At 41.9% G+C, this 12,263-nt stretch overlaps 1 protein-coding gene across 4 annotated transcripts in view; it reads right to left on the reverse strand.

Moving 5' to 3' along the window:
- Positions 1–544: 544 nt before the first annotated feature.
- DHX9 (DExH-box helicase 9) overlaps positions 545–12,263 on the reverse strand; it is a 29,638-nt gene continuing 17,919 nt past the window's right edge. For all 4 annotated transcript variants that reach the window (XM_053391111.1, XM_053391112.1, XM_053391110.1 and 1 more), the window contains 13 exons: positions 11,961–12,061; positions 10,341–10,554; positions 10,035–10,129; positions 9,870–9,943; positions 8,487–8,639; positions 7,397–7,557; positions 6,354–6,465; positions 5,820–5,981; positions 5,536–5,663; positions 4,590–4,819; positions 3,559–3,674; positions 2,883–3,083; positions 545–1,017 (listed from right to left, as the gene is read on the reverse strand). In XM_053391111.1, coding sequence (XP_053247086.1) covers positions 753–1,017; positions 2,883–3,083; positions 3,559–3,674; positions 4,590–4,819; positions 5,536–5,663; positions 5,820–5,981; positions 6,354–6,465; positions 7,397–7,557; positions 8,487–8,639; positions 9,870–9,943; positions 10,035–10,129; positions 10,341–10,554; positions 11,961–12,061 — 2,012 coding nt within the window. In that variant the 3' untranslated portion in view covers positions 545–752. The remainder of the gene's footprint in view (positions 1,018–2,882; positions 3,084–3,558; positions 3,675–4,589; positions 4,820–5,535; positions 5,664–5,819; positions 5,982–6,353; positions 6,466–7,396; positions 7,558–8,486; positions 8,640–9,869; positions 9,944–10,034; positions 10,130–10,340; positions 10,555–11,960; positions 12,062–12,263) is intronic.

A 12,263-nucleotide genomic window follows, 5' to 3' on the forward strand; every position in this document is an offset into this window, starting at 1 on the left:
AACAAGATGTCAAAAAGAAATCGTGATGAGGAACAAACAGAGCTGTCTTAAGAGGCCTAGGATAGTACTCCTTCAAAGTTGTGCATGCCATGGAAATGTACCTGTGCAGGCCCAGAGGTAGAAACTGATGGACTCTATTGAATTTTCAAGTTCTTTAGAGAATGAGGTAAGAGATTAGTGCTATCGCTCTGATCTACCTCCCCAGCATCCTCTCCCATTTCCTAGGACTCCGGTTCCTTGAGAAGCTGGAGGCTATGAAGCAAGTGAAGACCTTTTGAGCCCTGGTGGAAGACCTGGACCAAATATGACCAACTACACCAGGGGCAGGCAATGTAGGGCTGTCCAGATGTTGCTGAACAACTCCTCCCATAATCCCAAGTGGGTGGGAGTTCACCAGGTTTGCTATCCCTGAACTACATCATAGAGACTATGTGCAAAACCTATGAAATGTCGTTCTCCACTGTTTTTGCAGTTCAATTATATCCAACAGAGCACTTCTGGCTGGCAGGAGACGGCCTCTAAAAATATGACGCTTATGACTCTATTTAAAAACAAGTAACTTGTTTTATTAAGATCAAAATGAACACATCATGAAAGAGTATCATAGCAATCTGATTATTTATTATATCAAATTAAGGTTTCAATCCTTTGTGAACTCTAGGACTAGAAACACTTCTGCATTATAAGCAAAGGAACATGGGGAAAAACAAGATCATGCATCATTATTTTTGGGTGGTACTATTGTTCCACCCCTACCACCCCCACCTGCCTCTAAACCCACCCCCTCTGTTTCCTCCACTTTGGTATCCTTGAAAGCCTCCACCACCTCGAAAGCCACCTCCTCCACCCCCACTGGAATACCCCCTTCCCCCAGAACCACCAGGGTAAGTGGTTCCATAACCACTTCCATATCCACCCCTGTAGCCGCCACCACCACCTCTGTAACCACTGCCACCTCTGTAGCCACCTCCATTGTCATATCGAGCCATTTTGGGGGGGCGAGGTCCATCCCCATACCTGGGAAACAAAAATAAGAGCTGTTATTTTTGACTGTAAAAATGCAGTCCTAAACAGGATTATGGTGCTCACACTAGGAAACCCATCTCACATTGATAACAGGTAATTTCATTTCCACATTTCAAGTATTTAATGCTAGGTTTCAAAATGAAACATTAAGGATTACATTTTCCCTCAAACTACTTAGGATTTTACATTCTTCTCCCCCTCCATTATATTCCTTAAGAAGCCTCAATGATTTACGTCTTTCCTAATATATTGCCATTCTTTTTGTAACTTGTCCAGCTGCAACCGTGTTCTAAATGTGAACTTAATGGAATAATGACATTGCTGTCTTATTTTTCTCTCTCATTCTTAATGCTTTTACTTTTTACACACGCTTCTTATTAACCGTTGTTTTAATTCAGAAGTATCTTCTTGGGGATTTTTTAATTCATTTCAGGATGGCTGTACACCCTGGTCATCCTATGGTGGCTTAACAACCACCACCTTAATAAAACCACATATTAATAAATAGCAAAGTACCACAATAACATAGCTGTCAACGTTTCCATTTTTTAAAAGGGAAATTCCCTTATTCCAAATAGGATTCCTCACAAGGGAAAAGTTGACAGCTATGCAATAAAGGCAACAAAAGTCAGAACCAAAATTATGACAAAAAACGGGTTCAGGTACCACAACAGAATAATTAAATAGCAATTTAAAGCCCCAAGAGAGCAAGAGAATCTGGCATCTGAAAGTTATCAATGATGATGATAATAAGTGCACATTCTTAAGGAATTCCACTCTAAAGACCTATTTAGTAGCCACCCACATAACTTAAGGGGGGGTCCTCACATGTCCCTCAAAAATAATACTAAGCTACTCAGCAGGCTCATGTGGATTAGATACCAAGGTCTCGGGCTATTAAGGGATTTAAAGGTCAAAACCAGCACCTTGAACTAGGCCAGGAAATGATCTGGTTGCCATAAGAATGTTTCTAAAACAAATAACGGAGGCCAGATCATCTTTCCCCATGAAGGGCTTACAGCTGCATCACCAGCCAAAGCTGGTGAAAGGCACAGAAAGCTACTAATGTAGCTTGGGTATTCATAGCAGTCCTGGATCCGACCTTATTTCCAAGCTGCAAGCTTAAGGGGAGGTGCAACCCCATCCAGAATATGTTAAATATGTCTTCCTCAACTGTTAGACCGCTCTTCATAATCTGTCTTTCTTTGATTGACTATAAGTTTACCAATAATTACAAGCAATTCAATCAATCAAAAATTCATTCCCCCCCCCAATGCATTATTTGCACTTACTAAAGTTTTCATGTAGCATTTTCATCCTATCTAGTAATATCCGCTTTGAAGCCTACATGATTTGCTTTCTTATTCCGTTATCCTGAAACTTTGGTATCATTCTACATACTATTGAGGAGTTAAATATTTTCCCAACATGGATCCCTGTGAAGGCTGCCCATTTATCCCAAATTTCATTTTCTGTAGTAACTATTTTCTGATAAGCAGGATCCATCCCTTTTAGGATCTTTGTAATCTCTGGTTAGAAGAAAACAGGAAGCTTAAACAAGTGGCAAGGTTTCATTATGACTCTTGAGACGGGTGGGCAACCTTTTTCTACTGAGGGCTACACTCCCTGTCAGGGACCACATTAGTCATAGATTAACTAATCTGGAGTAAAGATCATCCTGCTCCTATCTTCACCATAGTTTATTTTCCCTTAAGCCCTACAACCAAGGAAGAAAAGCCTAACACATCAAACAAAAACATAGAAAGGAGGAGGGAACGCCATGAAAAAAGGAGGGGGGCAGGAAATAGATGGTAGGACATCAAATGGACTAAGTTCTAAAATAGCTTGGAGCTAACCTCATAGTGCCTGCTGCGAGGTTGATGCCAGCAGCTGATGGTTTGGAGATTTCCCAAATTACATCCAGCATGTTTTTGTTCAGTGGGTCTAGGTCGCTGATGATTTCTGGATTCTTCGTTACTTCCACCACAAGGGCTTCCATTGCTGCACGCAAGGCAGCGATACAGGCAGCTGCGTTGTGAGGCATACGCAGTTTGATCCTACAGAGGAGAAACAGTTTAGCAAATGAATATACTGTATCCATCCCTGGGACCCAACATATGTCCTCCCATTTAATCTTCCAAAGTGTTCAATCAGCTGTGCTGTTAGGGTTTGAGGCACATCAACTCAGTATTATAATTTCCCCCAGTAAAGCCTGTTAACTGAAATTCTCTAAGAATACTTAAAAAAAACTAAAAAAAACAAACCCACAAGAATTCTGATAGGGCCATCTAGACAGGAATGGGCATCAACTGCATATTTTTTTTCATGCGTTCAAAACTCCCTTCCCTCACTTCCACATCTGATGCATCAACACTCAACAGGATCCTAAAAATTCTGTGAAGTATTTCTGTGTACATTCAATGTTCTTACACTTCCTTTCTTATACAGCCTTTTAAAGCTATGAAACCAGCTGTTGTACCTCACAGTCGTTCCCCATGCATTTAGTATCCAGAGCCAATCAAAAGTTCATACCAGTCATCCAACATAATGATCTCCCCATCTGATACAACTTTCTTAGAGCCAAAGAGAAGCAGCTGCAAAGGGCTCACTAAGGTCATTGCTTTGGCAGAGATGGCTCGTGTCCGGATCTGTACATAGAGAAACATACAGATGTCTTTGTGGATCATACCATATGGAATCTGGGGCATAATATGAAATTATGACAGCATCCTAGCACACAAAGGAAAAGTTTCCAGGTGTCATAGTTACAGTGATGAGCAAAAGCCTTCCCAACACTGCCTAAATAATTAGAAATCAGCAGAGAGCAAAATTTATAGCTGCCAGAAGGCTGCCATTCTGTCCTCCTTCACCTCTAAGTAGCCTTTATCTTCTTCCCTGTTTGCCCTAAAAGCTTCAAATACTGGAATCACACCTATTCAAACTGACATTTCTAGAAATGTACAAAATTCACTCCAAACCAGAGTATATATTGCACTATATTTTCAGTGGCTATAAGGACACGAGATACTTTGCAACACAGAAGTACTAAGAAGTGAGATGGCTTTAGCCATCTAACTTCAAGAATACAATAAAACTAACTTTGATATAGGCCTATAATGCTTCGAAAGCTTAAGAACATTGTGCTGATTATTCTAAACAAGAACACATAAACACATTATTTATTAATTTATATACTGTTTTATGTCAAAATAAGCAGCGTATCAGTATAGTATTCTCCTTTTTCAGAAACGCAGGGCCCCACCTTTAACCCAAACATGCTTTTGGGAACCCATTTCTTCTCCCTCCCTCCTCTTGTCACATGGTGGCAGTGCTGCAACTGCAACCCACCTTAGATCAGGCCACGACACAGTGGTGGGTCCTGAACTACTAGCTGAAAGCCAAGGTGTTACAATCATGACAAGAGATCTTCTATAGACTCCAGACCGGCAAATTTCAACCAGAGGATTTTAATTAAAAGCAAACATACAATGTCTAAGATCAAAAATTGTACTCAAACATGCATGGCAACTTGGTAGCCTGGCACATCTTTCACATTTGCCTACCTTTTCTCCGAAGACAAAAAATGGACAAGGATACTTCATGTCCTGACTGCTAAATGGACAGTTAACAGAAGACTTGTGGATAAGTGCATTGCGGCCTTCGGTGGTCAGAATCTTCCTCTTCTCCTTGTGGAAACAGACATTGGGATACAAACCAAAGGCCAGCAGAGAGATGACAACGTCTAGGCTGTTATCCGGTCCAGTGTTGTTAAATACCTGGGTCATCAAACACTCTGGAAAAGAGAATAGAAACTGGCTTTCCAAGTAGTACTTCATTTTATAAGCAAAACTTTAAAAAAGCATTTGATTTCCTCATTTGAAACATATTTTACATTTGTAGAATGAGTGTTTTGAGTTTACAAATATAAACAGATCCCTACAACAAGGAGGCAGAAACCAGTGCAAAGACAGGACCTCCCTGATCTAGCAACAAGATTCAGCAACTGCACATCCAAAAGTCTCACATTTTAAAATCCATTATGTCCAAAATGGGATTAAGATTACTGCAGAACACAGCTAGGACAAAAATGATGGAATTTCTTTCTGGAGGGAAATCAAGATACTTTGGACCAAGTTTTAGAGTACAGGTCGAACCTTGGTTCGCGAACAGACTGCGTTCCACGAATCTGTTCGAAAATTGTCAGCTTCTGAAAATCGTTCGAGAACCAGAACACTCACTTCCGGGTTTCAATCATTCAGGAGCTGATTTGTTCGGGAACCAAGGCGTTTGAGATCCAAGGTACAACTACACTTTCTATGCATACTGCACCCCCTGCCAACAACCACTGCCATACATGGTACAAAACTGGAGGGGCTCCCTGTATCTAAAATGTTTTTATTATTAAAGAACCTTTGACCAAATTGTGTGACATAAAAATGAGTCTACAGAGCCATGTATTTGTTTACTGTGCCACACTCCCTATACTTGAAATTACTTCATGCATATTACCTTCTGGGAATCCAGAGCTGACAAGAATATCTTTCAACTGCACTTTGGCTTCCCAAGTCATTCTCAGAGTAGCCATGTTGAGTCTCTTGTGTTCACAGAAATGTATCTCTGCATTTTCCCCACCCAGTCTGCAAAAGGAAAATGGACAAGACAAACTGATTTGCAACCAACCTGTACAGATGCTCCACAGTAATTTTCCATATACTGAGCTAACGATATAAAGCAGGATGCCTTATAAGGTCATTGCAGCTGTTCACAGTTTTAGTTGTCCTAAATAAATTTACCTGGCATTATCCCAGGCTTGGAAAACTGACAGGAGGGCCACGTGATCAGAAAACCGATTTCCAGCAAAATTTCTGTGGACGTAACCCAGCCTCTTTCCCTCGCTAATGAATGGTTCAGGGAAGCAGGTGGCTGCAGAGATGGTACATACAGCATCTCCCACACTGAAACAGAAACCACAGAATGATTTTTCTCATGGTCTTGTGCCTAACAGCTGGAGATCAACTTCAATAAACTTGATCTCTAACTATGTTATTAACAGAATATACAGCAGAATTTACTGGTGTGAATGTTACGAGGCTGGGGAGGAGGTGGGATGACGGCTAGCCTCTGTCTCAAACAATTCAAGTTCGCAAGTTTCAATAAAAACAGAATGTGTACTTCTGGCTCTGAAATAATGTCTCAAGTTAAAATTTGGTTTCATGGTTTTTTAAACTCATTTCCAAAAGAACCCACAACACCCCATTTAGAGACCAATCATAATCAGTCACCCAATCAATTCACATACACTTCTAACCCTATTAAATGGCACTTACTAGAAAATACACCCCATTATCATCATCTTCCCAAGGCGAGGTTCAATGGGCAGTCTAGCTAAAATTCGCCCAAGAGGTGTCAGTTCGTCATTGCAGTCCAAGGCATCAAGCTCTGTGAGGGGAGGAAAAATGCACTGGCAAAATCTGATAGGGTTTAATTTAACTGTTCATTCAGCCTCACAATTAGTGAAGCATCTACTGTACTATATATTTTGGAAAGTTAGTTGTTTGCTATGCATTTGGACATTTCTTAAGATACCACAATCAAGTTCTTCAGGATGATTCCCATATTGAAGCAGCAGATGTTTGTTCTGTTTGGATACAATTGGGCACCACTTTGAATCAAGATGGCAGCCCGAAAGTTTCAAAGCTACAATGAATTCTTGGTTTCTTAGAAATACTGAGCAATGCTTGGTACAAGGCTGTTAGATAAATCAGAAAGGTGGCTGCAAAATGAAAAGCTGTTGCCTTCCGATCTTGCTTGTTAGCATCCCTAAAGCATCAGGGCTGGCTATTGTTGTAAACAGAATACTGGACTACATGGAACTTTGGTTGGACTGACCAAGACAAACACAATGGCAAACACAAAAGACATAAATTACACCACCATTCTATAGTGATTGGAGGCTCCACTACAGAACAGGCCTCTTCTCCAGTATCCATGCTGAAAGTGGGAGCAAGCAGGGAAGGGCCTTGTATAACCTCAATTGGCAAACAGGATTGTGTTGGAGAAAGCAGTTGTCCAGATATCATGGACTAGCTTTGTAGGTTAAAACCAACACTACTTCTTATAAATAAATTGAGATTAATAATAATAATTTTTTTTAAAAAACACACTAGGGAAATACATTCACTCGAGTGGTTTTGTTAATGATCTGGCTGTTGCATTGTGGACCAAGTTTTTCAAAGATGAGAGCCATGCATAAACATCGAGTCATGAAAAGAGCAACTGAATATCTACTGCTTGTGTGTGGAAATGTATGACACAGAGTTTGAAAACAGACCACATCTATGCTTACAGACTGGAAGTATCAGTCTAGTACCTCTGAGTGTGTGCTCTGCTTCAATCACTGCGTCCAAAGGAGGTGGCTCTATAGCTTTGGCCAGGAACTGGCCAATTCCTCCCAGTCGCAGCAGTTTGATGCTCAAAGCAATTTCATGTAGTGGTGTTCGGAACATCTCTGGAGTCATATGAGTCTCAAGTCTGGAGACAAAATGAAGAGAGAGAGAAAAATATTTAGGGCATGTTCCATTTAAACTGGTACTACCAATAGCTCTACTCTGCTTCGGCCAACACTGCTCCCTAAGTCACCTTACACACATAGCGGAGAGCTTATTGTCTTAACAGTGTCACAACCCTTCTCAGTCTCCACCAAAACATGAAAAAACTAAAGAGGTGTAAGGAGGAGATACTGATTTGTGAAAGGGATTACCTGACAATCTGTTGTTGACGCAGAACCTTTAGGACAGAATGGGGAACCTTTGGCTATGCTTGCTGGGGTGACACTTGGGCATTCAAAAACTCCTGGAAGGCCCATCCCTGCCTCGGAGCCAAACCAGGTGACTGTGTTAACCCCACATTCACTGACAGGTTTTTAAGCTAACCCATACCCACTTCACAGTCCTATCGGGGTGCTAGGGGCATGGGAGCCAAACTCCTCCCCCCTTCCACCTCAACTCTCTCTTGCTTCTAATACATTTCCCCCCTGTCAGCATACTCCAAGATTTAGGTGAGGGAAAAGTATTTTCAAGCTGCTGAGTATTGGTGGAGGGTTTTACTCCTTTCCCCTCTTTCCATGTTAAATGTTAACCCCTCACCCTCACATGCAGACAAAGTTTGGCCTTGAATGAGAGCAGAAGTGATGCAGCCATAGTGGAAGCTACCACAGTAGTAACAGCAAAATGGGCAACTTACGTAATTTCAAACTAATAATATAAATTTGCACAATGGTAAAACAGTGTACGTTTACAACTACAGGCTACAGTTCCTCTTTATTTGCAACCTAAGGGGGGGGGGCGCGGAAATTTCATACCCATTACCTAGTCTCTGAGGTTGGGTTCATCTGGCTTTTCTAGTTCAGTTAACTATTTATTCAGGAATTTACTCTAAGAAGAAGCAGAGTGTACACCTACCGTTCAAAGCGAGCTCTGCTGCAAAGGTGGAAACAGAAGCCCGGACGGACACGACCAGCTCGTCCTTTCCGCTGTTCCAGGTTAGTTTTTGAAGCCCAGACAGTGGCATAGTTGGTCATGTTGTTGTGAGCAGTGAAGAGCTTCACCTTTTGCCTGTGAAGTTTAGTTAGAAGAAAATGCATTAATAATTAACTTCCAAGTTATTAAATGTTGAAAACAAAGCTAATTATGATGTGATACACAGAAGCTTAAGGGATTTAGCACTTAAGCGGAAGGTTGCAGCACAAGGCAGGATTCTCAAAGTCTAAGATGACTTTGTGAACATATTAGAAGCAGGAGGGCTTGTGATGTGTTAAGATACAGACACAGTTGTAGAACAGCTACTATGGTGGCAGCGGTCACAGTATAAACAAACCAGGTTGAAGATATCAAATTTTAACAAAAATGAAACATGCATGTGGGACAGAAGGAATGGGAAAACAGTAAGACCTAAATTGGAGGGGAGCTCTTTATGCACTTCCCCCTCAGTAGAGGATACAATTGACCAAAACTGATTCCTATCTCTTAGCAGGGGAGTTACCAGTGTGGATTGACCATATATCTATCCCAAAGGCTGATAGATCTTAAGAGCACAATTGTTAAAAACCCTTTCCTGCTCTAGAGAAGAGCAAGGGATTCCTGGTTTGCCATAACACTGCCAAGGTGCTCTAGCTGCCTCAGCAACACAGCAGCCCAATCTCTCCCAGCTTTCTTTTCACCTATGGGCAAGGGAGGGACATAGAGAGGGCTCATGTGCAGCTGCCAGGACAATCCCCACTTGCTACAAGGCTGGTTCCACATCATGCTCACCAGAGGGTGATGATACACTTTCCACGATGAGCACATATGTAGAAGCCTGGCAAAATCTGCAGAATTAGCGTCACAGGACCAGTATATCCTCACTTTTATGGACATGAACCATCGATACATGACTTTAAGAGCCACATTAATCAAACAGATGAACCCAATCCTGTCCTGCCCATGTTTACAAAGTGCAATTTCAAAATGTGTTAAGTCTTACCTTAGGCATGTTCTAAGAAATCAGTGGAGAAAAGCTCCAAATTTTAAGCATTTTCCCCAGTCGCTGCTGCCACATTACATCCACATGGCAAAGAAAGCATCCGACACACACCTGCCCTAAGCTGTCTGCTTAAGCATCCGTCTGGCCTGTCAGGAAATACAGATTTCCACCAAGCCCCTGGCTGTGTACTTTAGCCTGGTGGTTCCTAACTGTAACAGATGAAAAAGGTTCTGCAAGCTTAATCTTAAGCTTTCTGGCAGGCAGGACAACATAAAACCCGTTTTGCAGATCAAACCAAAGAAACAAGAGGAACAAAAACTCACTTGCAAGAGTCAATAACATAGACGACATCATTAATGGTAATACTCGTCTCTGCAATGTTGGTAGATAAAATTACCTGGAAAAACAAACATAAATCTATTCTGAATACAATATTACCTGGGACTACCTACTACACTCCTTGCCTAGAGTACAAAAGGAAGGCTCACTTTGGTCATTGCAGGCGGCACTGGGTCAAATACTTTGCGTTGCTCCTCTCGGGGAATCTGGGAATGCAGGGGAAGTATTCTGTACCTCTGGCTTCCTATAATAAGAGCATGTGAAAGTAAATGTTTTAAAACTCCATACATACAACTGAACATCCCCCTCACCCCCTACTATTTTTAAATACTCCCATTCACTCTCTTTCAAGCACTCTCTCCTTCCACATACAGGAGACCGAGATCTCTTCCACCTTCATGAACACATCACATAGGAGCAACTAAGGCAGGAGGAAAGCTGAAAACTGCTTGTACCAAAGTGTGGGTTCATTTCCAGGTATTTCTGCATGGTGTAGATCAGATTCCAGCCAGGCAAGAAAACAAGGACTGCTCCTGGCGCATTCAGGGTCTCGATATACTTCAGCAAGGCCTCAATGAGCTCAAAGGGGGTCTCCTTCTCATTCAGCTGGGCCATGCGGCGCTTCGTTTCTGGGCCATACTCATCACCACAGATAAGGTTGCAATTGGCCTACAAGAGAGGAGAAAACAGCACTTTGAGAACACTTCCCCTACCAACAGCTCATAAAGACACACGAATGCCCAGAATAGAAAGGACTGCATTTACTGGTTCAGTTCTCACTGCTCAATAAACCGGAAATTATTCTGACCCTACTTTCAAAGAAATCTGCTGCCAAAATTGTAACTTTTCCTCCAATAAGAGGTGAGGACTCTTAACTTGGAATTGTCAAGGAAGTTCTAATAAAAGGGGTTGAAGGTGTAAGGTTTTCATTTGCCAACTATTTATTTAAACATTTATGACCAGTCTTTCTATTGTTTGATGCCCAGGACAGCTTTCATGAAATCACAAAATGCTGATTAATGCAACAGATATAGGATACAGAAACCAAAAATTCAGTAATATAGCCACTCACACCAGAAAGTAAACCAAAGAAACAGCAGCTAAAAGTCAGGAACACATGAGAGACATAAAAAATGTTTTGGTTTCTAAATTGAAGCAGAGGGAATACCAACCTATCATACATATTAAACCACTTTACTCATTTCCTAATGTGAACCTTCTAGTACGCTGCAGTAATGCCTCTGTAAGGCCTGATGTAATTGGTTGCAAAATATCTTGACTCCTAAGTGAAGTGCAGTCTTGGTTTATTGTACAGGGCTTTTGTATAATTTAATCTTGCTTCTTATATAAAGTAGAATAAGCCAAAGTTCAAAGTAGTATAAAGAGGTAAAAATATTGCAACCGGCTCAATTCCCTTCCATAGAATAATAGAATTGTAGAGTTGGAAGGGACCCTGCGGTTCAACTACTCCAGCTGCTTGCAACACAGGAATCTCAGCTAAAGCATCCCTGACAGATGGCCATCTAACTTCTGATTAAATACCTCCAAATAAGGAGAGTCCACAACCTTCCGAGGGAGACTGTTGCACTGTTGAACAGCTCTTACTGTCAGAAAGTTTTTCTGTACGTTTAAGTTATATGTATGCATGCATTGAGGGACGCAGGTGGTGCTGGGGGTTAAACCACAGAGCCTAGGACTTGCCGATCAGAAGGTCGGCGGTTCGAATCCCCGCAACAGGGTGAGCTCCTGTTAATCAGTCCCAGCTCCTGCCCACCTAGCAGTTTGAAAGCATGTCAAAGTGCAAGTAGATAAATAGGTACCGCTCCGGCGGGAAGGTAAACGGCGTTTCCGTGCGCTGCTCTGGTTTGCCAGAAGCGGCTTAGTCACGCTGGCCACACGACCCAGAAGCTGAACGCCGGCTCCCTCGGCCAGTAAAACGAGATGAGCGCCACAACCCCAGAGTCGGCCACGACTGGACCTAATGGTCAGGGATCCCTTTACCTTTACGCATGCATTATCATTACTGTTCTCACGAGTGCTGCAGAAATTGTACATGTAAAAAAACCCCAACGCACATCATCATCTTCACCAGCATCTTCATCTTTATCCTTCTTCTTTTTGTCCTTTGGCGGAGGAATGAATTTAGTCATCTGAATGCAGTCTTCCAGAAAATACTCTAAAACAGAGAGAACATTTATTGTAGGGATTATCTTATCAACTAACTATTCATTAGTAGTCCAGCACTAAGGGCCTTCTGGAGGTTCCCTCACTGCAAGAAGTCGGGTTACAGGGAACCAGACACAGCGGCTTCTTGGTAGTGGCACCCGCCCTGTGAAATGCCCTCCCACCAGATGTCAACAAAATAGACAACTACCTGA

The sequence above is a fragment of the Podarcis raffonei genome, chromosome 6, assembly GCF_027172205.1.
Source record: "Podarcis raffonei isolate rPodRaf1 chromosome 6, rPodRaf1.pri, whole genome shotgun sequence".
Lineage (NCBI taxonomy): Eukaryota > Metazoa > Chordata > Lepidosauria > Squamata > Lacertidae > Podarcis > Podarcis raffonei.